This window comes from Globicephala melas, chromosome 11 (genome assembly GCF_963455315.2).
Source record: "Globicephala melas chromosome 11, mGloMel1.2, whole genome shotgun sequence".
In the NCBI taxonomy this organism is placed as follows: domain Eukaryota; kingdom Metazoa; phylum Chordata; class Mammalia; order Artiodactyla; family Delphinidae; genus Globicephala; species Globicephala melas.
Window position 1 is genome coordinate 2,015,227 of NC_083324.2, and position 25,811 is coordinate 2,041,037.

The 25,811-nt window shown below is 55.8% G+C and overlaps 1 protein-coding gene and 1 long non-coding RNA gene across 5 annotated transcripts in view; one reads left to right on the forward strand and one right to left on the reverse strand.

The window, feature by feature from the left end:
• LOC115848507 (uncharacterized) overlaps positions 1 to 25,785 on the forward strand; it is a 41,520-nt gene extending 15,735 nt beyond the window's left edge. The window contains exons 2-7 of one of the 2 annotated variants that reach the window (XR_009565994.1): positions 15,382 to 15,445; positions 15,544 to 15,666; positions 22,341 to 22,514; positions 23,264 to 23,381; positions 23,637 to 23,806; positions 24,966 to 25,785. This is a non-coding gene — a long non-coding RNA (uncharacterized lncRNA). Of the gene's footprint in view, positions 1 to 15,381; positions 15,446 to 15,543; positions 15,667 to 22,340; positions 22,515 to 23,263; positions 23,382 to 23,636; positions 23,807 to 24,086; positions 24,692 to 24,965 lie in introns of those variants that run through there. The other variant, XR_009565995.1, reaches the window with a different exon arrangement.
• EFCC1 (EF-hand and coiled-coil domain containing 1) overlaps positions 483 to 25,811 on the reverse strand; it is a 33,167-nt gene continuing 7,838 nt past the window's right edge. The window contains exons 3-8 of one of the 3 annotated variants that reach the window (XM_030849280.3): positions 10,150 to 10,307; positions 7,713 to 7,881; positions 6,465 to 6,606; positions 4,539 to 4,679; positions 2,326 to 2,395; positions 483 to 1,523 (exon numbers count right to left, since the gene is read on the reverse strand). In XM_030849280.3, the coding sequence (XP_030705140.1) occupies positions 1,387 to 1,523; positions 2,326 to 2,395; positions 4,539 to 4,679; positions 6,465 to 6,606; positions 7,713 to 7,881; positions 10,150 to 10,307 (817 nt within the window). In that variant the 3' untranslated portion in view covers positions 483 to 1,386. Of the gene's footprint in view, positions 1,524 to 2,325; positions 2,396 to 4,538; positions 4,680 to 6,071; positions 6,607 to 7,712; positions 7,882 to 10,149; positions 10,308 to 25,811 lie in introns of those variants that run through there. The other 2 variants (XM_060308676.1, XR_009565993.1) reach the window with 2 other exon arrangements.

Here is a 25,811-nt window from a genome sequence, read left to right on the forward strand (position 1 = left end):
CTCCTCCTCTCTGCTCCACCCTCTGGGAGGCAGGTCAGAACCCTCCAAGGCCCCCATTGCCTGGGGGATGGAGTCCTAAACCCTCGTCTGTCATCAAGGGCCCCCTGACCTGCCCCGTCCCTGCCAGGCATCTGCCCTCGTCCCACCGTCTCTGTAGTGCTTCATCCTCCTTGGCTCGAACTGATCCCTCTCAGCTGAGCTCTCAGAACTCTCTCTTCTTTTTTTCTTTTTTTTTAATAAAAATATTATCAGGGCTTCCCTGGTGTCGCAGTGGTTGAGAGTCCGCCTGCTGATGCAGGGGACATGGGTTCGTGCCCCGGTCCTGGAAGATCCCACATGCCGTGGAGCGGCTGGGCCCGTGAGCCATGGCCGCTGAGCCTGCGCGTCCGGAGCCTGTGCTCCGCGAGGGGAGAGGCCACAGCAGTGAGAGGCCCGCGTACCGCAAAAAAAAAAAAAAAATTAAAAAAAATATTATCAAACCATTACCTTTGATAATTGACTTTATTTGTGGAGTTTTTTGTATACACAAAAATTCTAATGTTCGTATATTCACATATGCCTTCACATTCTTACATAGCTTTGGGGTTTGCAGTTTTAATTAAGAACACTCTCTTCTACCTCAGGGTAGCCTGGATTTCACCCGCGTTGCATGACTTGCCATCGTATCTTTCTCTCCTACGAGAGTTTAAGGTAGATGAGGCCAGGCAGCTTGTCCTCCTCCTTCCTGTGACCCCATGAGGCCTGGTACCTACTGTGTGCTCAGGAAAGAGGGGCTCTGGGTTCTGTACTAATGGGGGCCCTTTCTGGCACCGCACTTTTGCTCTCACTGTTACCTCACATGAAATGCCCTTCCCTCCTCTCTGCCTATCTAAATCCTGTCCCTCTTCTAGAGCTAGTTCAAGGCCAGCTCTACCAGGAAGCCTGCAGTGATCACGCTGCCCGCCTTGGAGTTCCCCCAGCCCTGCCTGGCCTTCCACAATTCCTGAGGCATGAGTAGTTTCCCCGGTGGACCAGGGGACACAGAGTCCCTGCAGCAGGCGTGCTGTGGGGAGGAAGGGGAGGAGACCCTGGGAACCCAGGGAAGAGATTCTGGACTGGACCGGGCAGAAGAGTGTACAGCTCCACTCCAAGGGCAGGGGAGACTGCAGCAGGTACAGGCTGATCCAGCAACCTTAGGGCAGTGTGGACCCTGGCAGCAGGAATGCAGGGGCTGCTAGGGAATCTGGGAGGAACCCAAGGAAGGGATGGCTGCCGGGCTCTGAACTGGGGCCAGTCTCAGAAGGAGCCTGCACCTCCAGGGTTCCGAGGATGTGGCCAGGCTGTTCCTCGAGGCTGGTCTGATGGTGGCCAGGCTGCCCAGGGGGCCCACAGACTGGGCTAGCAACCTCAGCAGGAGATGAGGAGGGAGTTGCTGAGTGCTGGAGCTGCAGAGGCTGGTGCCAAGGGCTCTCTACGCAGGAGCTCACAGCCAGCCAGAGCTCGGTGCAGGGCATCCAGCATGGCTGAGGGGCCAGACGTCCCCTCTGAAAAGGAAGAGTGGGCAGCAGGGCGGGTCAGTCTGCTCATTCTGGCCCACAGAGCTGCTCCCCCGCCTCCCTGGGCCCTCCCCAGCCCTGTTCAGCTGTCCCCCGCTCTTGCTTCTCTCCCACTGAGGACCCCGGGGAAGGGACCTTCTAATGCACAGTTTCTGACCTCCTTCTTGGTGCCAGGGACCATTCAGGGCACTGGACATACCTGAGCCCTGCCCAGCAGTGCCCAGTGAGGCCAGCGAGCAAATGCTCATCAGCCGTCTGTCTCCCCGCCAGCCTGTGAGGCCCTGTCAGGCGGGAGCCGGCCTTGCTCCTCCTGATTTCATTGAGCACAAGCTGGCACTGATGAAATTCTGCTGCCCTGAACTTTGTCTAAACAACGGGGCCACGTGGCCTAGTACTTAAGGGAGAGACCTGAGGTTTTGGCACGGCTGGCCCTTGGCCTCTCTGTGCCTCCGTCTTCCCATCTGTGGAATGGGTATGATAACAGCCCTTCCTCCGCAGTAAGCCCAGGACTGTGGGTGAGTCTAAACTGCCCACAGGGAACTGCCTGGCTCCCCTGGGGTCTGGCCACACTGGCTTCTGTTTGGCCTTTTCCCTGGGGTGTGTGCTCCCTGCTCTTGTCAAATAGCACCTTCAGCTTCCCGAAGCCTGTTCCTGAATGTACCCTTTGCAGGTGGGCAGGGCAGGAATGAGGTGGCATTTTGCAGCCCAGACACTTAGGACAGAGGTGCTAGGTCAGGATGCCCTCCAGCTGCAGCCAGGCTCTGGAAGATCGGGTCGGGGGCTCACCTACCATGTGCAGGGTCCCTGCAAGCGTCCAGTGTGCTCAGCAAGATCTTCCCCAGGGCTCTTTTCGATATGTTCTTAAAAAGAAATGGAGGGCGGGTGGCACTTGGTGGCCCTTTCGAGCTTCTGTGTGGCTCCCTGTGTCAGATAGTGTCCCCCTGCCCATGGTCCCTCCCTGGCCCCCACCCCTAGGGTGGCCGCACTGCCCAGACTCTAGGTGGGTGATGGAGCAGCACGCAGGACCCATTTCTTCAGAGATCACGTGCTTACAGATAACTGTCCTTGTGCCCAAGTAGGCACTTGGGAAACTACTGTGAACAGAGAGCCTCTTGATGCGTCAGCTCCTTTAATCCTTGAAAGAGCTTATTTCATTCTCATTTTAAGCAGTGAAAAAAGCAATTTGGGGGACTTCCCTGGTGGCGAAGTGGCTAAGAATCCACCTGCCAATGCAGGGGACACGGGTTCGAGCTCTGGTCCGTGAAGATCCCACATGCCGCGGAGCAGCTAAGCCCGTGTGCCACAACTACTGAGCCTGCGCTGTAGAGCCCGCAAGCCACAACTACTGAGCCTGCATGCCTAGAGCCCGTGCTCCACAACTAAAGAAGCCACCGCAATGAGAAGCCCGTGCACCACAACAAAGAGTAGCCCCTGGTCACCGCAACTAGAGAAAGCCCGCGCACAGCAACAAAGACCCAACACAGCCAAAAATAAATTAATTAATTAAAAAAAATTTTTTTAAAAAAGCAGTACTGAGAAAGTGAGAAATCTGCCCAAAGCCACCCAGCTGGGAGATGGAAGAACCAGCATTTGCCGCAGGCTCCATGGCCCAGAGCTGTGCTGGGAACCACTACCCTCACAGCCCACAGGTGCAGGGCTGCCACTTGCCACTCTCCCAGGCTGTGTCACATCAGGCTGGGCCTCGGTAGCCCTACATCCTGGGCAGCCTGAAGCGCTCGCAGAGCCCACTCCAAACCCTGAAGACCTGTGTTCACATCCTACTTCCAGCTCATAGTGGCTGTGCAATCCTGGCTAAGTTTGTGTCTCTTAAGAAAAATTTTTAAATGGTTTGCTGATGCTATTTAGAAATATTGATCTCTGTCTTATGATTTTTTTAAAATTGGGCACCTTGCCAAAGGATAACAATACTTTGCCTTTAGATTCTCTTCAGTATTCTATGTGGATAAATGTGATACATAATTACTAATCACTTTGTTTCTTCCTTTCTAGTCCTTACATCCTTTCTTTTTCTTTTTATTTATTTATTTATTTATTTATTTATGGCTGCGTCGGGTCTTCGTTGCTTTGTGCGGGCTTTCTCTAGTTGTGGTGAGCGGGCTCTAGGTGCATGGGCTTCAGTAATTGCAGCATGTGGGCTTAGTAGTTGTGGCTTGCAGTCTCAGTAGTTGTGGCGCACGGGCTTAGTTGCTCCGCGGCATGTGGGATCTTCCCAGACTAGGCCTCGAACCCGTGGCCCCTGCATCGGCAGGCGGATTCTTAACCCCTGCGCCCCCAGGGAAGCCCACATCCTTTCTTTTTCTTGTGCTACTGCATTGGCTGGAACCTCTACGTGGCACAAGCAGTGATGACAGGCATGCTTGTCTTGATTCTGATTTTTAGAAGGATTCCTTCTAACATTTCACTAATAAGTGTGAGGTTTGTGAGAGGTAGTTGGCTGAGACTCCTAATCTGATTAAGGACGATCCCTCCTGTTCTTAACTTGCCAAGAGGTTTTATAATAAGAGGAGCTGTTACTGACTGTTCATCTATTGAGATGAACACGTGGTTTTTTCTCCTTTTAATCTGCAGTGTGCTGTACTGTGTTAATAGATGTTTGATCTTGAATCATCCTGAATTCCTGGGATAAATCCAATTTAGTCATATTGCATTTCTTTAAACACTGCCAGATTTGGTTTACTAATATGCCATTTAATATTTTTGCATCCATATTTAAATATGACATTAGCTTATCATTTTCCTTTCTTATTGTATTTATTGTCCTCTGGTTTTGAGATCAAAGTTATATTAGCTTCATAAAATGAATTAGAGAGCCTCCCCTTTTTTTGGATTAGCTTCCCTGAGCTCTTTCTACATCTGGAAGTACAGATGACACCTGCCTACGTAGGGAAAGCTCAGAGCCAGTCCCCGACACAGGCTGGGCTCCCCAGCCCCGCACCCCAAGCTCCTCCCCTGCCCTGGCTGTGCCAGCTCCCGTGAGCCTACCAGGTCCCGGAGCCTCTGCAGGAGCCGCAGCACGTCCTCCAGCTTCTCCTCCAGCAGGGACAGCCGCACCCTCTCTGTCTCCACCATCTGCAGCTCCAGCCTCAGGTGCTCATTCTCGTCCACCTTCTGCTGCAGCTCTGCCTGTGGGGACCAACCGGCTCAGCGCCCGCCCTGCTGCCCTCTGCCCCGTACTCACAGCACCGTCCCCAGGCGGGGCCCATGGCCTGCCTTGACCCTTTCACAGAGGTCGTCTCATCTGGCCCCCCAAGCCTGCCAGGTGGCCAGGCACATAGAAGCCCCACTGTCTCCCCAGGGACGGCAGCGAGGCCCAGAGAAGCTGAATGCCGGGGCTGAGGCCACACAGTGAGTCAGGCTGATGTAAGAATACACATCCCTCCTTTTCTGGTGGAAGGACTCCATCCTCCCTTCTCTTCTCTATCCATCTGCTTTTACTTTTTAAAGTTTTTTGGCTGCAAGCAACAAACCGATCTGGCTAGTTTGAACAGAAAGGGAATTCACTGGCAGGCTAGTGCCTTGTTCCCAGAAGGGACTGGAAGCTGGAGAACCTCAGGATGAGGCAGCAGAAACATGTCGAGCCTCTTGTCCGGGTGCTGCAGCTGAGAACACTCTCCAGCCATTCCCCCCGCCCCTCCTCACTCGGGACAGAGAGCCCCAGGAGAGGGGCCCCACTGGGCCAGCCACAGTCACTGGCCCACCGCTGGCCAGGGCGCACTGACGCCGTTGATCCCATCAAAATACTAGAGGGTGGATGGTGGGAGGTCGCAAAATGTTGCATGGCCACCTGCCTTCCAAAGCAGGGATGGCAGGAGTGAGGCAGCCCCCTCTCTCAGCACCGATGGAGGGAAAGAGAAGCAGCTGAACGCGTGGTGCCATTGGACGCTCAGCTTCGGGCAGGAGAGAGGAGGCCTGGGGACATAGTCAGTAACTGAGCTCTCCAGACGCCTGTTTGAGATTTAATTAGAAAGGAGTGGTCGCCATGCCCTTTGGAACTGTATCAGATCACAGATACGTTTAAAAAACAAAAGAAAACAAAGCAGTATGGATTTAGAATTTCAGGCATATAAATATAAAACGCTTTTATCAAAATCAGTTTGCAAAAGTGCATTGTGCTAGAGGGCTCAGGGAAATAATAACTTTCCATGGCATTCCATGCTTGATTCCTATGGAGCAGGGAAGTTGCCATGGTGTAGACAGACGAGAGAAAACATGCCAAGTGGTCTTGTTGAGATGGAGACACCTCTCTTGGTGTTGCCCGGCGCCACCCTTCTCCTCCACAACAAACTCACTAACTTTCCTTGAGGGAAGTGTCCCTCGTCCATTTCATCTGACTTCGATGGAGCTGCCAATCATGGGACCCTGCCCGCCTACCATGCGGGTTAGCCCTGGCACGGACGCATGACTGAGCCTGGACCATTGGAGCTCTTCCCTGAGGTTTAATGTACTGGGCTATTATTGTTCCCCCGGGGTTTCTTCAGTGGGCTGATGGGAGCCTAGAGCTGCCTGTGGTCCTACCTTCCCTTCCCCCGCCACATGGAGCAGGCCCCTCTGAAGTAGGGGAAAGTGAGGTCAGCACCCAGAAAAATACAGAGCAGATAGGTGGAGGCAGTCTGCGTCCCTGGGTCCATCTTAGGGAGCTGGAGTGCCTGAAGCTCATCTTAGCTGTTCTTCTGAAGCTGTTCTCCCAGCTCCGTATTCTAATAAGTTCCTGTTTTTCACTCGAGCTGATCTGAGATGTACCCTTTAGCTTGCAACCAGAATATTCTTCGTCAGCCCTAAATCATCTTCTCTCCGAGTCTCGGTTTGTGCCTCTGGAAATGGGGCACAGCACTTGGCTGAGGTCCCTCAGTTCCGCCTGTGAGAGACGCTAGCATTGCTCCAGCTCTCAGCCTGTGGGACTCAGCTGACCTCCTCCCCTGGTGTCCCCAGGGTCTTCCCACTGCAGCCCTGGGTCCCCAGCTGCTCCGGCTCCCCCAGGGCACGGGCATGGTCGGCACTGCCAAAGTGGGTGAAGTAGGTCACGAGCTTCTTGGCCGTCTGGTCATCACACCTGCAGCGGAGGAGAGTGCCAGCACTGAGGGAGCTGCTTTCCAAAGTCTGCTCCAGCCTGGGGGGGGGGGGTTGTTATTACCAAGTCTGTCTCCCCTGAAAGCTGAGCGGGGCTATGGCACCCCCTGCTCACCCACCCCCGCGGCCCCTTATCTCATCAGAGCAAAAGCCAGAGGCCTCGCCCCTCTGCCCTGTGACCTCCCGACCTCCCTCCCACCCACCTTCACTCATTCTACTCCAGCCACCGCAGGCTCCTTATGGCCCCTCCTGCATGCCTCTGGGCCTTTGCACTTGCTGTTCCCTCTGCCTGGAATGCTTTTCCCTCATTTCCTTCAGGGCTCTGCTCAAACAGCACCTGCTCAGAGGCCCTCCCCTGCCCCGCCTCTCCCTCACACCTGTCACCACTCACTGGAACAGAGGCTCCAGGGCAGAGGGCCTGTCTTGGTTAATGCTGTTTTCCTGATGCCCCCAAATTTGTTTGGCACAGAGTAGGTGCTTAGTATATGTTTGTTGACTTAAAGGGTTGGTGATAACAATGACCCTGGAAAATCAACGGAACCTTACAATATCATTTAAAAAGTCAAGGCCGCCCCCCAGTGGAGTACCTGCTGGGATCGGGTACCCGTGGGGCATTTTACATCCTCGATGGAGAATCCTCACAAAACCTCTGTCAGACAGGTGTTACTGTCCCATCTGAGAGACAGGAAGACTGAGGCTCAGAAGTTGGGCGACTTGGCCGAGGCGCCCCAGGTGTCGGGAGCAGTGGGTTAGGAAAGGGACTGATGTGTTGAGGGTCCCACTAGAGCTTCGGGGCAGGTCCTGGGACCGCGGCCAAGGGAGTGAGAGTCAGTGGGGATTAAACCACCAGGAACTGTGCCTTGGCTCATCTCATTTCACCCTCACGCATGCCGGGCGCCGTCTTCTCCCCTCCCCCAACAGATGACGGGACAGAGCGTCAGAGGGCATGAAGGTGACCCAGCCTGGACGTGAATCGGGGGGGTCAGCCTCCCACGTTCAGGGTCTGTCACTGCACGGAGGGGCCGCCCTGTGCTTCCAGGACGACTGTGAGAGCCCGGCGCCCTGGTGCCCGGTCCTGGGCATCCTCACCGGCACACGCACCCACGCCCGCAGCTGGAGAGGCCGGCCAGCAGGGCCTTGACCTCAGCCGGTGGCCCCTGCTCCTGCTGCCACTTCTCACTGTCGTCCTCCTCGTCAGAGGCGGCCTGGCCCTCGACCGAGCGGAACAGCTGCTCATCCACTGCTGGAGAAGCACGGGCTGCAGATAAGGGACAGAGGGAGGGGAAGCAGGCAGCTCTCCGGGGGGGTGCAGGGGGGAGGGGAGAGAGGCCCTGGTGCCATCTCCCCTGCCGGTCCCTCACCACCTCCGCCAGATAGTGGCTCTCCCACCCCCTTGGGCTGTGCCGTGCAGCCCCCTCCCGTGTGCCTGGCCCGGGACCCCCTCCCTGGTTTCACACGGGGACACTGGGAGCGAGGAGCCTTCCTCTCTTCTCTGCTGAGAAGCCGGGGCCCATCTGTGCCCTCAACGGGCATGTTATTTCCCACTGAGCACATGGTGATCCCAGCCAAGGGGGCCAAGACCCTCTCTCGGGCTGGGCTGGGGCTCTGCAGGGCACGGGCACCCAGTGAACCGATCTTCAGCTCTCAGCGACCTCGTTCCTCCAACGCCCAGGGATGTGCAGGGAGGGGTGTCACACGTGTGACTTGATGTGATCCCCGACGTGGCCATGCCTCCTGGTGCACTCCAGGCGGAATGAGCGTCAGAAACCCCGGGCTGTGTCATGCCTGCCTGGGGTCCGGCTGCCCCGCGTCAGGCCCCGTCTCCGGGGGCACCTCCACTCCACCCTGGCTCGGGGGACATGTGAGTGCAGCCTGGCCGGTCAGAGCGCAGACCACCCAGCCACATGACTGGTGCAGGCAGGGCCAGGGATCCAGCGTAGCCAGGGAGAGTCGGGCCAAAACTTGACTCAAACTTCCAGAGAAGGGTGACACCGCTGTTCCTCCAGCCTGGGGTCTGGAGGGCGTGGGTCTGAGCTGCTGGGGGCCGCCTTGTCAGTGTGACGGGAGCCCATGCACAGGACGGCAGGTGAGGCTGGGAGGGATGGGGTCTGCTGACACTCTTGGGCCTTTAAGTGAATTCTGTGAAGCAGCAAGTTCCCTTTAACTAGAGCCAGTTGAGGCCGAATGGCCTGACACTCCCGGACACTGTCCTGACTGGCACGGCCGTGGAATCCTCCACCTTCCCGCCCCCAGAGCATCACGCTCAGCAGCTTGGGGGTGGGCCTCGACGCCTGTATTTCTTTCTTTCTTTTTTTTAAACAAATTTATTTATTTATTTATTTTTAATTTTTGGCTGCATTGGGTCTTCGTTGCTGCATGCGGGCTTTCTTTAGTTGCAGCGAGCGGGGCTACTCTTTGTCGCGGTGCACGGGCTTCTCATTGCGGTGGCTTCTCTTGTTGCGGAGCACGGGCTCTAGGCGCGTGGGCTTCAGTAGTTGTGGCACACGGGCTCTAGAGCAAAGGCTCAGTAGTTGTGACACACGGCCTTAGTTACTCCGCGGCATGTGGGATCTTCCCGGACTAGGGCTCGAACCCGTGTCCCCTGCATTGGCAGGCGGATTCTTAACCACTGCGCCACCAGGGAAGTCCCTGGGCACCTGCATTTCATGAGGCTCCTGGGTGATCCTGGCCGGCTGGCAAGTTTGGGAACCACTGGCTCAGGTGTCCTGATTTTGGACACCCAGCTGCGTGGGCTCAGGGCCGTTCTGTTTTGTCTGAATAAGAAGTGTCCCAGACCCAAGAGAACAGGGTTGAGGTGACTGGTCCATGACTTTTTGATTATGTGTGTTTCCAATATTGATCATTTGTTTTTTGTTGTGGGAATTTCCTGATGATGATGATGATGATGGGGTGTGTGTGTGTGTGTGTGTGTGTGTGTGTGTGTGTGTGTGTGTGTGGTGTCATTATCGTCACAGTCGTCCCGGTGCCCGAGGCAGGGGCAGTAGGGGCTCTGATGTCGGGTGGGAGGGATGGCACCCAGCAGCCCGTCCACTCCTGCCTGCAGCTGAGCTGGAAGAGCCCTACTGGCTCAGACAGCTTTTCTCTCCTTTCCTCCTGATGCTCCACAGCCACCAGACCCAGGTTCATTAGGATGATGGGCCTCTTTGCGCTCTTCTTGAGGGGTGACCGTCCAGCCCTACTTACACACCTCTTAGGATGGGGAGATTACTCCACCCCAGCTCCCTGGCCCGACCCACCCCTACACGGGATTGACAAGAGACATATTCTCCCATGCTGAGCCAGAACCTGCCTCCCTGGATCCCAACCTCCCCCACTGGGTGTCTGCTCTCAGGCCCGGGTGTAGGGGGTGCTGGGGGCTGCGGACGCCCAGCCTCAGCAGGTAGGGGATGGGGTTCTGTCTGGAGGCCAGATTGCAGCATCAGCTCAGACAGGACCCTGGGAGCAGGGCTGGGGCACAGCCTGGTCAGTCGTGAGCTGGCAGCAAGCCTGGGTGTGCGGGACAAACCTTCGTGCAGGGGTCTGCTCCCTGAGCTGCTGTCGGAGCCCCAGGCTCCCTCTGGAGGGAGGTCTGGGCCTCTGGTCCCACCATCCTCAGGTTCACCACTCTTGGCTTGTGGCTCTGGGCTGGCTCGTGGTGAGGTTGGGAGGTGGCTGTCCTCCGACCTGTGGGTGTGGGAAGACACAGGTGTTGGGAGGGAGGGGGCTCAGCCAGTTTCCTGCGGGAGAGCGTGGGGTATGGGCCCGCCCTTCCCCGCTCCCTGCTCTGCACAGCTAAGCTGTGATATGCCTGCAGAAGCCCCTGTGTGGTCTCTGTGGCTGACCCCATTGGCTCCCTACCCAGTGGCCAGTATGGCCGAGTCAGCCTTCCATGGTGGCTATTCACCCAGCCTCCCTTGTAGCTAAGACGTAGGCTTGTAACTGAATTTTAGCCAATGGGACTAAAGGGAAAATCTTCTGAGGAGCGTCTGCATCCGGGAGGGCTGGGCAGGGGTCCTTGATTCCGACCCCAGCGCTGCCAACAGGAACTGGCAGTGGGACTTGGGCTCCATTTTTCAGGTGGATCACTGGAGCCGATGCCTCTGAGGTCCTCCCGGCTCTGATTGGGTTCTTGCGGTCGGGCCTCTGTGAGAGGGCAGGGACCCGGAAGCCATTAGCTTGTCCAGGAGCTCCTCTGGCCACGTGCCGGTCAGGGGGACCACAGCAGCTGTCCCGGAGTAACTGGGACACGGGGAGAAGGCACTACAGAGAGCCTGAACAGGTGTGGGCGCACAGGGTTGGTCAGGTGAACTCACCACCCAGAGGACCACCTGCTGAGCCAAACAAGTGGGAGTCTGCAAGGTTGTACATGAGGCCCAGGGTGAGCCATCCGCCGCTTGGGGCCATCCAGCACCCCTTCCCCAGGGGTGACAGCTCCCCGATTGTCCCCAACCCCAGCCACAGGCTGCTCACCTGCACAGAGGAGGGCGTAGTACACAAATCAGCATAATCCCACCCCCAGCCACCATGATTGGCTAAGGGCTGCACAGGTATAGCCAATGAGATGCAAGGAGCTGTAGGCTCGGGGAATCTCCCCGAAGCAGAGGCAGCCTGTCCCCAACCGAGCAGGTGTGCCGTGGGGAGATGTGACAGCCACCTGTGACTCTTAGGGGGCCACCTGGAGATGCTGGGGGCTACGGATAGAGCCTAACAATGACGGCAACAGGAACGGATCCTTGGTAACATTATTAGAGTTGCTGGATCAGGCTCTGCCTGAAGCTAGAGCTAAGCCTAACCTTCTGTGTTTTGTTTTTGCGGTACGCGGGCCTCTCACTGTTATGGCCTCTCCCGTTGTGGAGCACAGGCTCCGGACGCGCAGGCTCAGCAGCCATGGCTCACGGGCCCAGCCGCTCCGCGGCATGTGGGATCTTCCCAGACCGGGGCACGAACCCGTGTCCCCTGCATCGGCAGGCGGACTCTCAACCACTGCGCCACCAGGGAAGCCCTAACCTTTTGTGTTTTATGAGCCGGTAACTCTGACTGACAAAGTCCTGCTTTCAGGCTCCCCCAGTGCAAGCCGAGAATGGGAAGGTGCTTGGCAGTAATCAGTGTGAGACCCCCCTGGATGGGGATTCTTGGTTCAAAGAGAAACCGTGTGATTAGAGCTTAGGTCATATCATTTGAGGTCTACTTGGGCAGGTGACAGTCCCTCTCAATTCCAGAGGCTCAGACCACAGCCAAAAGAAGAGAAGACACAGGGGTATAGGGTCCCTGTCTCCAAGACTCAGGGGAGGAGGCAGGTAGCCTTTATGTGGCCCCAGAGGGCAGTGCTTGACCAGGATGAAGGGGGAGGGGGAGCAAAGACGAGAGAGAGTCAAAAGAAGGCAGTTTCAGCTCCCTTTGAGGAAAAACTTTCTCACAAGGACTGCTGACCAAGAATGGAATGGGCTGCGTTGGGAGGTGGTGAGCTTCCTGGCAGAGGAGGTATGTAAGCAGATAAAGGACTTTAATGGGTGGAATTTTGAATAGAGTCAGACTAGGCAATGTCTAAGTCTTCCCACTGTGAGGAATTAATTTTTTCTCTAAATTATTTGAGGGCTTCAACAAGCAACATGAGATGGGGGGACAGCCCTTACTCAAAGTTTCCTAGCAGAGGCTGGGCCTCCCCTCCCTGCATCCCCTCAGCCACTGGAGTCTCAGAAGCCGCGTCCAAGAGCGACTTCCTGCGTCAGCACAACAGTAAATCGTTCAGCATGCTCGCTCGGCGCCAGGCACTGTTCTAGGGCTTTGAACATTTCCTCACAACAACCCCACAAGGTAGGTACCATCATCCCCCCCATTTTGCCAGAGTAACTGGCTCAAGCCGCACAGCTCGGAAGTGGAGGAGTTGGGTTTACACTCAGGCCCGTCTCCAGGCCCGCGTCTCAGTGGCCCCACCAGGTGCAGCGGAAGCTTGCAAGGCAAGCTTGGAATGGCCCAGCCCAGCTGCTGTCCTCGTTAGGTGACCACAGGTCACATGCAGCAAAGTGGGGAAGAGGAAGCCAGCGAGGACAGAGTTCAGAGAGTGGGACGGATGAGGACACACTCTGGAATTTTCCAAGGGCAACGGGGCTGCAGAGAAACAGAGTGGGGTGTTACTCTCGTCCAGCAACTGGTCTCTAACGGCCTGTATCGCTGCCCCTCTCTCTGCTGGGTCGATCTGCAGGATCGTTCGCGTGTCACACAGATGAGCTGTCGTATCTCCACCTTGAAACAAACGCAACAACCCTCCCACCATGTGGCTCCTCCACCCGCTTCTCTGCCTGCTCTGCTCACATCTTGTCACCCGGCACCGCCACACTGCCGGGCCTGCAGAGGCAGGGCTGACCCCACATCGCTCCCTCACTGGATGCCTCCTTCCCTCGGCTTCCGGGAGACGCTCAAGCTCCCCTGCACCCTTTCTTGTCTGCTCTGCTACTTCCTCCTCTTCATCCTGGCCCCTAACCCCCGCGGCCCTCGGGCACCACCCGAGGACCTCCTCCCTTCTTCGTGTGCACTCCCTCTGCAAGGTCTCAGCCGTGCTGTGGCTTCGAGCACCAGTGGCTTCCAAATCTGCCTCTAGCTCTGGCTTCTCAGATCTGGTCTCCCAGTGAGCGCCCCAGCGCAGCTGCTGCCTTGGCATCTCCACCTGGATGTCCCACAGGCATCTCCACCGCCTCCTTGTCTTACTCCGTCTGCCTCTCCTGCTCCTCCCGTCCCCGTGTAAAGCGCCGTCACCCACTTGGCCACTCAAACAGTGTCCGTTGGGTTTGGCCACCTGGAGGTCATACGCAGGGCCTAGTCCGGGGGGGCCTCAGCAACGGTGCTGGGCGGAGGGCTGCAGTATAGATGCTATTCTGTGGCGCCTACAGTGCCTGGGTCCGTGCAGGCGGGGGTGGGCGGGGAGAGGGGCGCAGTCCCTGCCCTCAGTGGTCCTCTGGGTGGAGACGTGGGACCATCAGGCAGGGAGAGCAGAGACAGCCCTCATTCTTCAGGGCCGTGCCCGCTGGACGCAGGGCTGGACCTCCAACAGACAAGGAGGGCGTGGGTCTGCAGGGCGGGGCGGGCAGCCTGAAGGAGGCAGGACCTGGGGTTGAGCAGCATGAAAGAGGCCTGGGCGGAAGAAGAGAGGTGGCAGGTGTTTGGGGACCAACGGGGGCAGCAGGGCCAGGGTAGCGGGCTCGCAGAGCAGACCAGAGAACGGGGGAGCTGGCCCTGACCTGGCACCCTGCTCTGGGCTGGGCCTTGGTGTGCTATTCCGGGCAACCCTCATCCCTGGGCTCTGAGGTTGCTGTTTCTCAGAGGACGAAAAGATTATGTCACAGAGGTGTTGGGGGCAGGACGGTGATGCGGACCCGGGTCCACGCCCTGCCCAGCCCGACCTGCCCATGGCCCACTCCCTGCTTCACAGGCTCCACTGAGCTTCATACTACAGGTGGTGGAAGCATGTGTTAGGCTGACCCAGATGTAATTGCTGACTTCCTGCTTTTGACCTGCACAAGGCCACCTGAGAGTGGTTCAGACTAAGAGGACACGTCTGTGTAATATTTCTTGATTGACTGACTGCAAACCCTCACTGCAGTAGTTTGTGAAAGGCTTTGTTGCAATAGTCCGGCCTTAGAAATCTGACAGCTCTTGGCCCTGCGACTGGACCACAGGGCCCAGTGGTTTAATGAGGGTTTCCCATAAGAACGAGATCCCTGAGGTTGGCTCTGGGGAGGAGATGCAGTGACCTGGGGGCAGGTGGAGGTCACCTGTGGTGCCCCCCTGACTTGCAGCTCTAGCTTCTTTGAATGCTCCAGCCCCAAAGTCACAGAGAGGACCCTGTAACCTGATAAGTATGTGTCTCTTTCCACCCACCCCCAGGCCATCAGCACTTGCTGTCACGGCCATTTTCTGGAAAACAGCTCTGACCCTGCTCCAAAGCCTTCTGTGTCTTCCCATGGCTGACCGGACAAGTCCAGATCCCCCCATATTCCAGCCGCTCCCCCAAGCTAGTTTCCGCAAGTGATGAAGCTAAGATCCGGAGGAGGAAGGGATATATTTTGTTCAAGAGGGTCCCACAGGTGGCGAGAAGTCCCACTGCCCACCTCCACTTCTGCACTCCAGTCCCCACTCTACTCTGGCTGCCAAAGGGAGCAGAGGTCAGCTCTGACCCCGTCCATCTTCCCTGCGAAATGCTTCAGTGGCTCTCTGTGGCCAAGAGAAAGAACGCCAGTGTCCTTAACACAACCTCGAGGGTCCTTCACGGTCTGACCCGGCCCAGCCCTCCAGCTCATGGCTGCTGATGCCGCCTGGGCATGGCAGAGCCAGACCCACAGACCCTCTGGCGCGTTGCCCTCTAGGTCCTTGTACGTGATGACCATGGCCAGCACCTTACTGTGTTCCAGACGCTGCTCTGGGTGTTTTTTTCCCTTATATATACAGATTTAATTTTTTAAATTGAAGTATAGTTAAATTACGTTATATTAGTTTCAAGCGTACCTCAAAGTGATTCAGTTATACTTGTGTGTATGTATACACACACACACACACACACACACACATTCTTTTTCAGATTCTTTTCCTGCATAGGTTATTACAAGATACTGAGTAGAGTTCCCTGTGCTCTACAGTAGGTCCTTGTTGCTTACCTATTTATTTTATAGATAGTATGTACGCTCTGAGTGTTTTAATGAAACAAGTCATCTATTCCTCCCAGCAGCCCTAAGAAAAACTTATTCTCATTCCTACCATTTCACAGATGAGAAAACTGACGTCCAGAGCTGGGGAAACTTGCTGAGACCGCACAGATCCCTCGAGCTGCAGTGTGTACCCATCCCGAGCTAGTTCTGCCTGGAAAACCCTGCTGGTCCTTCAACCACCCACCTGCCGGGTCCCCGACACACATGTCGCTTCCTTTCAGAACTTGCCTCCCTACCTGGATGCCCTGAGCTCCCACGGTCTGCGGCGGCTGTTGTGCTGTGTTTCCCCCATCAGACGGCGTTTCCTGGAGGGCAGCCAGCACAGGACAGAGTGGCCCGTCAAGGTTTGTTGAACGACGAATGTGGGAACGGATGAATGACACCACTGGCAGCAGTTCACGGTGACTAGCGGGAGGGCAGGTCAGGGGAGGACAAGCCCAGCGCCCCGGGGGGGATTCCAGCTCCTCCCGTCCCTCTGTTCTTGGATTGTTCCAGAAAGACAGGAGAGCGCTAGCTTTGGAGCCACAGACTGGGGGCGAGTCTCATCCCCATCACTGCCGAGTCCCATGGATGGGGGCTGACAGAGGGGTGGACCCTCCAGGTGAGAGGGTGAGAAGACCTTCCCAAACTGCAGGCATTTTGGGTCACTGGCCCTATTGTTGACTAATACAGATTTCCTTTCATAGGAAACATTATCACCAAGAGTAAAAAGCCACTGTCTCTTGCCATAAATAGAAGGTAACCAGAAAAACAAAGACAACAAAACAGCCAGTTCTAGCTAGATCCTGTTTTCAGGCTGTTCTTTCTTTGTTAAAAAGAGAGGGTGGCTAAGGGGAGTTAGAGATTCACCCGGTCAGCCCAGGACCTGAGACAACCAGGACTGCAAAGGCCGGCAGAGGCCCTCGCTGGCCTGTGACCCCACGTCCACCCCCTGCCCACCTCGGGCCACTCTCCTCTGGGGGCACGGAGGGGCTGGGGGACCTGCAGAGACACCTGTCACCCCACAGGCACAGCGGAGCACCTCCCTCTCAGCTGCAGGCCCTCCTGGGGAGAGGCGGGCCCATGGCAGCCCACAGTCCCCTCACGCCCGGACAGACCACGTCCTTGTGCCAGCAGGGCGTTCCCTCCAGCTGTGCACCTCTGGGTGCCGCCCTGAGCCCCGAGTGAGCCTCCCTCTGACGCCTTCTTCCTGCTGGAGCCCGGTGGCCAACACGATCTGACAAGGGCCAGATGTTCCCCTCTACTCCTTCCAGCCCTGGCAGCTCACGCCCAGCTCCGGGCCTCCGACGGACATAGCCTCCCTTGGTTCTGCGATGCAAAGGGGGGTTCTCGGGAGCTGCCTAATCTGGGTTCCACCCCACAGGACCGTGGCTTTGCGATGTGACGCTCCGCAACTGCCCCTGCCCCCCGGCCTCCATCTCAATCCTCTCTTCATTCACCAGTAAACACTGATGGGCCCTGGGGTCCCATGAAGATGAAAAGAAATAACGGTACTTTTAAACACGGGGAGCTCCTGCCTCCGTTTAGTATTCAAGGGGATTTTAGGTGGCATTCGGATGAACAGGTTGTGTGAGTGTGTGTGTGTGTGTGTGTGTGTGTGTGTGTGTGTGTGTTACACAGTTAAGTATTTAGTATAATGTGTACTAAAGACAATTAATGAACCATTTTAGTTTTATGTTTATGACAGCGATAAAACTTCCTTTTAAATTAAGTAAAAAGAGTGAGATGATTTAAGGAAAAATAGTAACTAAAGGATAACAATACGGGTGCTCTGCAGGTATGGTTAAAGGTGACACAGCCCCTGGGAGAGTGTCTGAAATTTGGCAAACGCTTGGACAGCAGCACGTCATAAGCTGTGGGCACTGTCGGAGCCAAGCTCTTGCCGTGTCCCTCAGCCACTCGTTCTATCCCCTGCACAGCAGAGGACCCCACCGCTAACATACTGACACCCTCTCTTTATAACATTCCCGTGCTATCCCTAAATGAGCTAATAGACCCTGTCTTTACATACACTTTGAAGAAATTAATGTGATGCCTTGTGATTTAAAGGAGAAAGGAATTTTATAACATACATTTCAATAAGTAAATGCTCAGATATAAAGAAAATTTCAGATGCTTAAAACTATAACGGCTAAGTTTGAATTTGAGAGAGGTAAGGTAATGTTCAGTGGAATGTTGTTGACACTCTTTCCCTATAGTTGACATTTTGAAATAAGGACTAGGAAAAGGATATTCAGATAGATGGTGGAGGGACAGATGGACAGACAGACAGACAGATATGCAGACTCCCTGGGACGCAGAGTAATGAATGCCAGTGGACACAGGAACTCCTTACCAGCTGGTAAAGCTTCACAAATGTTGCTATCATCTGTGATGTGGTTATGCAATGATGAGCCACCCTTGGAAAATTCCAAACGAGTCGAAGTACAACCTCCCTCAACTCACACTGCACTGCATTCTTGCGAAATTCTTTGCATATTAAACCTGTGCAAAAAAACTGTGTGTGTATGGAAAGCAGACTCAGGACCTAGGCTCAGATAATTGCAGTGAAAGCAAGTTTTTCGCAGAACGAACACACAGCAGGGCATTTGGAAGTCATGTGGGGTACAAGGCAGTCCTGGTGGGTCGTACAGGGCCTACCTGGAGGCCCGTATCCCTGGAATCCACCCCCAAGTGCTGGCAGCACCGTCCTCCTAGTCACTGAAACAAACAGTCGCTCCCCACAAATTTCCAGAACGTCTCTGGGGCAGATATTGCTCCCATGGAGATAGCTGGTTCTCACCACATTCACAGGCTGCAGGGATTAGGGTGTGGGATCTCCGGGGTCATTCCTAGAAATTCTGCCTGCCCGCACAGTAGCCGTGGTGCTGCCACAGCAGGACAGACACTTCATTGGAAAGAAAGGAGAAGTGAGTTGTTCGAGGCTGTACCCAAGCCAGTGGTTCACGGTTGTAACAACAGAAACCATCATTGAAGCAGGAAAGGAATTGGTGGGCAGGACACCCAGGAGCTAACAGAGTCGATGGGCAGCTTGGAGGGCCAGGCTTGGGCAGAAAGCAAGGGAGGGCAGACCCAGCCGGTGCAGGAGCAGAATTTCTAGGAATGACCCCCCAAGATCCCACACCCTAATTCCTGCAGCCTGTGAATGTGGTGAGGTATCACCGCTGGGATGGTGTTATGTTATATGGGACAGCTGACCTTAAGCCGTGTCACCTCATCACACGTGTCCCTTTAAAAGCAGAGAACTTTCTTGGCTGGTGCAGAAGAGGAAGTTAGGGAAATGTGAAGTGTGAGAAGGACTTGGGTCGTTGCTGGTTAGAGGATGAACAGGGACACAGGAGATGGCATGTAGAGAGTGACCCCTGCTGACAGTCAGCAAGGGATGGGGATCTCAGTCCTACAACCACAAGGATCTGAATTCTGTCAACCCCTGGGTGAGCTTGGAAACAGGTTCTTCCCCTCAGCTCAAGGTCAACAGCACCTTAATTTCAGCCTTGTGGGAGCCTAGGCAGAGAACCCGGGCAAGCCTGCCTGGACTTCTGGCCTGCAGAATGTGAGATCATAAGTGGATGTTGTTTTGAGTGCCTCCGTTTGTCGTAATTTGTTATGGTTGCTAGGAACCAAATACAGCAACCCAAACAATCACACCCCATCTGTCTTGTTGGCACAATCTCAATTATTCCGTCAGGCACTGAGTGGCCAAGTGCTTCCAGACAGGAGATCTGATTGGTTTAAGCTGATCATGATTATTCCTTCCTTTTGCCAAGGATTGGTTTAGGAACAGGCATGTGATGTGATCCTGGCCAATGAGAGATGAGGGGAGGTCTTCCAGGAGGGTCTCTGGGAACAGAGAAGTTGAAGAAGGACGTTATTTTTCTGTCTCTGGATGTGGCAGTGATGCCTGGGCCATGGCAGCTATCTTGTGACCATGCGGGGCCTTTGCTGATAGGCCAAGATGACAGGCTAAGAGTCGAAAGATGGAGAATTGGGTCCTTGCAAACATCACTGAGCTGCTGTCCCCTGGACGTCTCATGCAGGATTATCAATGTCCCTGTGGTTTAATCCATTGTGAGTTGAGTTTTCTGTTACTTGCAGCCTAAAGCACTGTCACTGATAAACACTTCACAGCACCGCTTGGGGGTTAAATGAGGTTGTGTATGTGAAGTCGTTAGTGCAGTGCATCATAACCACAGGTGCACAGAAACGCTGGCCTCTGTTCCCTCCTGCCTCAACCCCTGGTCGAGTCAGGGTTCACCCAGAGAAGTGGGACCAGTAGGGGATGCCCATCTACATTCACGTCTATAGCTACAGTGCTGTCTCAAGAGCTTTGTAACCAGGAAGTGGCCTCTGTGCTCAGCGAGTCTGAAATCCAGAGGCAGGGGAGCGCACAGGCGGCCTAGACCCTTGGGCACAGCAGAAACTGTGTCCACAGGCGGAACCTCTTGGTTTCAGGGAAGCCCTCAGCCTTGCTTTAAGGTCTAGCAAGTGATTAAATGGGACTCACCCAGATTAACCAGGATCATCTCGCTTACTCAGAGTCAACTGGTTAAAGACTTTAATTCATATGTAAAATGCCTCAAGGCAACCGTAGGTTAGTGCTTGAATGACTTGGGCTGGAACCAAGTAACTCAGCAAGGTGACCCAGCCAGAAACCATCACACCCTGCATTCAGCCTTTTCTGAAATGGATAGAAGACGTTACTCTCATTTGCTTCCCTCTCTGCATTCAATCCTCTGACACCCAGTAGCCCCCGAGCTTTGGGAAGCTGCAGGGCAGACAGGACATGCAGGGCCTGGCCAGGGCTGGCCAGGAGTGGGGTCGCCAGGCAGCCAGAGTCCTGGAGGCTCGCACACCGGCTGCCTTTGCTGTGTGGCGTTTCCTGAGTGAAGGCTCGCAGGAAACAGAGACGGGTGTGTGAAAACAAAAGAACAACAGTAGGAAGAAGAGCTTGAGGGGGGGCCTTGGAGGAAGAGCCGAAAATAAATCCTGAAGAGGGGAGTGTGCAGACAGGCCTCGGGGCCTGGGAAGCCTTTCTGACTGTTCCTCGTTTCTGGTCCCTACCTGAATGCGGGGCACCGCCTCTACTGGGGGGTGGGTGCAAGGGGGTGTCTGAGCAGGCCCCCCACAGTCCGAGCTGCTAATCTGGCTCTGCAGTTCATCCCACAGATGAACTGTGTGCCGGAGACACTGTACTTACCAGAATGGCCCGACCTCCTGGAGCCTCCCTTCCCCTGGGCGACATGGACCCCGGTGAAGTCACAACAAAAATAAGGCCAGAGGCTGTGAGAGATGACAGGGAAGCAGGCTGGCCGGGCCGCGGCCTCTGAAGATGTCATGGGATGTAGCCAAGAGAGCTGGGTGGATGCGAATTAGTCAGAAGCTGCTTGGGAGCAGTCGGGGAACCCTGTGCCTGAAGTGGACCAGGGAGGGGTTTGGGGTTCAAGGAGCAGAGAGGTCAACATGGCTGGAGGGGTGCACAGCGGGCAGAGTGGAGGAAGCTGGGGCCAGAGTGGGGGCCCCATCTCTCAGGGCCACGGTCATGGCAAGGAGGCCCTCAGCCCAGGTATCTCAGGATGTGACTGTATCACTGTATTTGGAGACGGGGCCTTTAAAGAGGTGATTAAGTAAAAATGAGGTCCTAGGTTGGCCCTCATCCAATGTGACTGGTCTCCTCGTAACAAGAGGAGGTTAGGACACAGACATGCACGGAGGAATGACTGTGTGAGGACGCAGGGAAGAGACGGCCGTCTCCAGGCCAAGGAGAGAGGCCTCAGGGGAAACCACTGCTGCCCACACCTTGATCTTGGACTTCCGGCCTCCAGAACTGCGAGACGGTGCCCATCTGTGGTTGATGCCGCCCAGACCGTGGTATTTGTCACGCAGCCCGAGCTGACTAATACACTGCCACTAACACACTGTAGCAAAGCAGCCACCTCCACCGTGCCCTCCCCTTATTCAACCCGTGTACTGTCACCTATTGGTCAGCGGTCTCCCCCCAGGACGTCAGCCCCATGAGGGCAGGGACCTTGCCTCGTTCACGGCTGTTCCCCTTGGACCCAGGGCAGCACGGCACTCTGGGCATGTGACAAAATGTGGTTGGATAAAGAACAGTCAGTGGTTAATTCTGACAGAAAATTGTGAAGAGACCCCACAGAGAATCTCTGTCCCCTCCCCGCTTCAGGGTCTCTGATGTCGGTGGCTCCAGCCTTCTCTAAGTCACCCCTGTCCTCTCAGGAGGATTCAGGGCAGGTGATGGGAGCCTCAGGCGTTTCCCATGGTCCGTGCACCTGCCCGGTCAGGAGGAAACACCTGCCTTTCTGGGCCAGGCCCTCTGCCCGGCAATGGCCGCAGGGGCAGAGAGGAGGGGCACTGGGCGCCACTGCTGCCCACAGGAGCTCCCAGTCGAGAGGGACTGCTGTTCTTTGCAGAAGCCACCTCCCCTTCAATCCATCCGTGAGACCCAGGTCCTGTGAACCAGAGTGGCAGTGATTGGTCCAGAGTAGTCACATGACACCCCGCCAACTTAGCCAGTCAGCATATTCCAGCATCCCTGGTACCACTGATTGGTTCAGGGATGGGCGTGACCCATGTCAGGATAATCAAGAGTTAATCTAAGGATTTTCTTGGAGCTATTGGGTTACCCCAGTAGAGGGATTGGTGCTAATCCTGGGCTCGGAGGCCCCATCATCCCCTTTTTCATCTTCCCTTTGCTTGGTGCCACGCTGCAGCCTTCACTCGCCTTGGATTCTCACTTCTAAGAGGAAGGTCACGAGGTGGAGTCTGTTGCTTTTGTCTCATGGCATCCTCCTCCTGTCTCCTGATAACAGCACCCACTTTGCTTTCAGGAACTATCCCGCCCCCTACCTAGCATCCACCTCTCCCAGACCACAGGGTTGAGCGTGCGTCCTAGTTCTGGCTGGCTGGCGTATCCTAGCGCCCTGGCCACAGCGATGGCCTAGACGTGGCCTGTCACCCAGGCTGGGCTGGGCAGCGTTCTTCCCTGAGACGTTATTTGCAGGTGCAGGGAAGCAGTATGCAGGTCACTGAATTTGGAAAGTTACGGATCTGGGGTCACTGCAGCCTGTCCCCTCCCGTGAGGAGCCGGAGCGCGTGAAACCAAGCAGGGACAAGCAGAGGTTCGGGATGGATGGACAGTGCTGGTGGCACGGGATTTAAAGTCTGCTCCCTGCAGGTAAGCGCCAACTGATGGCAATGAAATTGGTGGACTACTTACTGTGTGCCGGGCACAAGTCAAAGTGCTTTTTACACGTTATCTCACTTAAGTCTTGCCTATGATGTAGGCACTAAAACTAACCTCATTTTCCAGATGAGCAAATGGAGGCGAAAACAGGTAGAGTCAGAGCCTCTCAAGAAGGGTCAAGGCACCAAAGAAGATGGATAAAGCAGGCAGTGGCCAAAGGCGACCGACTGGTCTAGCACTTCAGACCACCCCGGGCCCTGTGCGGCTGCCCCTGACCTGGGAAACCGATATCGTGGTCCTCTTGTCACCTGTCTGTGTGCCTGAGGCCACCCGCCTGGCTTGGAACTGGGAAAGCAGGGCTCGCAAACGTAGGGTCTCAGAGCATCCCCAACTAACCTCGAAGGCACAGGGCCGAGGCCTGTTCCCGAGCCCGAGGGAAGCAGCGCGAGAGCCCAGGACTCTTGGGCCCCTGAGGACTGAGTCCAGCCTGGGCTATGCCCTGACTGCCTGGGTGACCTTGGCCAGATCACCTCAGGGAGGGACTCTATCCATCGAACAACTCAATCGGTGGTCCCCGGCTCCTCCCCGCTCACTGCCTGCACTCATTCCCCGGCTCCGCTGCCCTCTGGGGCCCCGCCCTGGCTGTTGAGCTCACACAGACGCGCACTTGTGGTTTCTGGGCGGGCCTTGCTTTTCTGGATAGAAACGAACAGATGTCCTGTGCTTTCTGCCTTTAATAGCATGTGGAGGCCACGTGTCTGAGGCACATCTCAAAGACTCATCACAGAGCCCGCCCCGGGCTTCTGGTCAGGAGCAGACAATGAAACCCAAACCGCAGTGTGCTCCAAGCACTGTTAGGTGAGTTCCTGTAACTTTCGGCGGAAGGGCATCCCCAACTGATGAACCCACCGCTAGAGATGTCTTCCCAGCTGCCCCTGGAAGGTCATCTTTACGCAGGTGTGGTGTGACCGCCCACGTGCCATACTGGCCGTAGTGGGTAACCTGTGGCCAGTGGAGCTAGAGGTGTCGGGGATGCAGCGAGAAATTGTAGGTGGGACTTGAGTTTAGGTCCAGGCGGTGTGGCTTCTTAGCAAACTCTGGCTGCAATTTCAGGGTGACGTAGCAGGGGGATAAAAGGTCCGGTAATCCCCCATCGGTCCCGGCCGGACCCTGAGGACTCAGGAGGAAACACAGTCACCTGACATCCCCCTCCTCAGCCTGTACGCAGTGGGATCCTTTGCTGAACTGGGCTCCTGGGGGTCCGTGACTGTGAACGTGACCAGGTAAGATTCTCGAGGCACGGTTCTCACTCCCACTGACCCCTGAGGTCCTGGCTCACCATCCAGCCCGCAGCGCATAACGTGCCCACGACACATCGGAGTGCTCTGTTACGCTAGGGTGAAAGCCACTCGTGTTTGCTCTCCCCAACCCAGCACGAGGTGAGGACACCACGGCTGGCGCTGGGTGACCCCTTGCTGGCTCCTCCACCCAGAGGTAGGTCCCCCTTGTCAACCTCGCTGCTGCCTGTGGCTCTAATGCCTGTTTCACCCTGCAAATCCTAAGGTGCTGTCCTTGAGGAAGGCTCTGACCTAGAATGGAGAATGGCAGGTTGAGGCTCTGCCCAGCTCCAGGTAAGGCCTCCAGGTGTGGGGCTGGTGGTCCGTCCCTTCTCAGGCGCTGGACCCAGAAATGGTCTCCTCACCAGCCTCCTTGCCTCTCACCTTCCCTCCTGCCCATTTGTCCTTCACAGGCAGCCTGAAGCGTTGCTCTGAAGCTCAAAGTGATCACTTCACTTCTGTTTCAAGCCCTTCTCTGTCTCCCTCGTTCTCTGGGGTGAAGGCCTCGTGCCTCAGCCTGGTGCTCAGGGCCCTTCGCCGTCCTCGCCTGCCCTTCCAGCTTCCTTTCCTGCCACTTTCCACCTCAAACCCGCCAGCCACAATATGTCTTCCTGTTCCCAAGAGGCACCAAGGCCTTCACACCTCCAAGCCTTTGCACTCATGGCAACCTGAATCTGCGATACCTCAGAAAACTCCTACTCATCCTTCAACACCCAGCTCAGATGATGGCATTCCCCCCAGAGATGCCCTAGCCATCGTCACTCACGCTGGGGTCAGGGTCCTGTGCTTGCCCACACTGTGCAATTCCGGTAGGACCCTGACACTCAGCTGACACTGTCCACTCCTTGTGGCGGTCGTCACACACATAGGGTTCTCTGGGGCCAGACTCTGTTCATATCACCAACACCAACGACCACTACCATTACTATTTATGGGGGGTACTGTGATAAGGGATAAATAAAATAATAATCTCCAGCATTCGTCGAGAGTTTTCTCAAGGCTAAGCGTTATTCTAGGTGCTTTGTACATATTAGCATTTTATCTTCAAATTCCCTCTGAGGTGAATATAATAATCATTATTATTCTTGTCACCCTCATTTTACAGATGAGGAAAAGGAGGCTCACAGAAGCAAAAATGACTGAGACATGGGCTCCCCTGGTGGCACAGTGGTTAAGAATCCACCTGCCAACGCAGGGGACACGGGTTTGAGCCCTGGTCCGGGAAGATCCCACATGCCGTGGAGCGGCTGGGCCTGTGCGCCACAACTACTGAGCCTGCACTCTAGAGCCCGCAAGCCACAACTACTGAGCCCATGTCCCACAACTGCTGAAGCCTGTGCGTCTAGAGCCCATGCTCCGCAACAAGAGAAGCCACTGCAATGAGAAGCCCGTGCACCGCAACAAAGGGTAGCCCCCGCTCGCCGCAACTAGAGAAAGCCCGCACGCAGCAACGAAGACCCAACGCAGCCAGAAACAGTAAATAAATAAATAACTTTATTTAAAAAAAAATGACTGAGGCAGGTCAGAGCCCAGAGCTGCCTGCTCAGCCTGCACCTCCCTGCCCCCACATCACTGAACACACATGTCCAGGGCAACAGGGCTCCACCCCACTTCACAGATGAGGTAACTGAGGCACAGGGGGAGGGGCCCGCTCAAGGTCCCACCGTAAAGATCTGGAAGAGCTGGGATTCAAGCCCAGGTCGGGCCGGGCCTCCCGAGCTCGGCCCTCCACCCACCGAGCCCCCCTCTGCATCTCAACGGCCCGGGTGGGCCTGCAGCAGGTGCTGGGCCAGCAGTGTCCCTTTGTGAGCCCGGGGTATTGTCCCCTGGACAAAGGCCTCAATTCCCACTAGCGGCCACCCACACGCTCACTTCTAAGGATAAAGGAATCCGCAGCCAGCCGCCCCCCAGCTCCAGATGGCGGCCCCCGCCCGTCTGCTTCCCTCCTGAA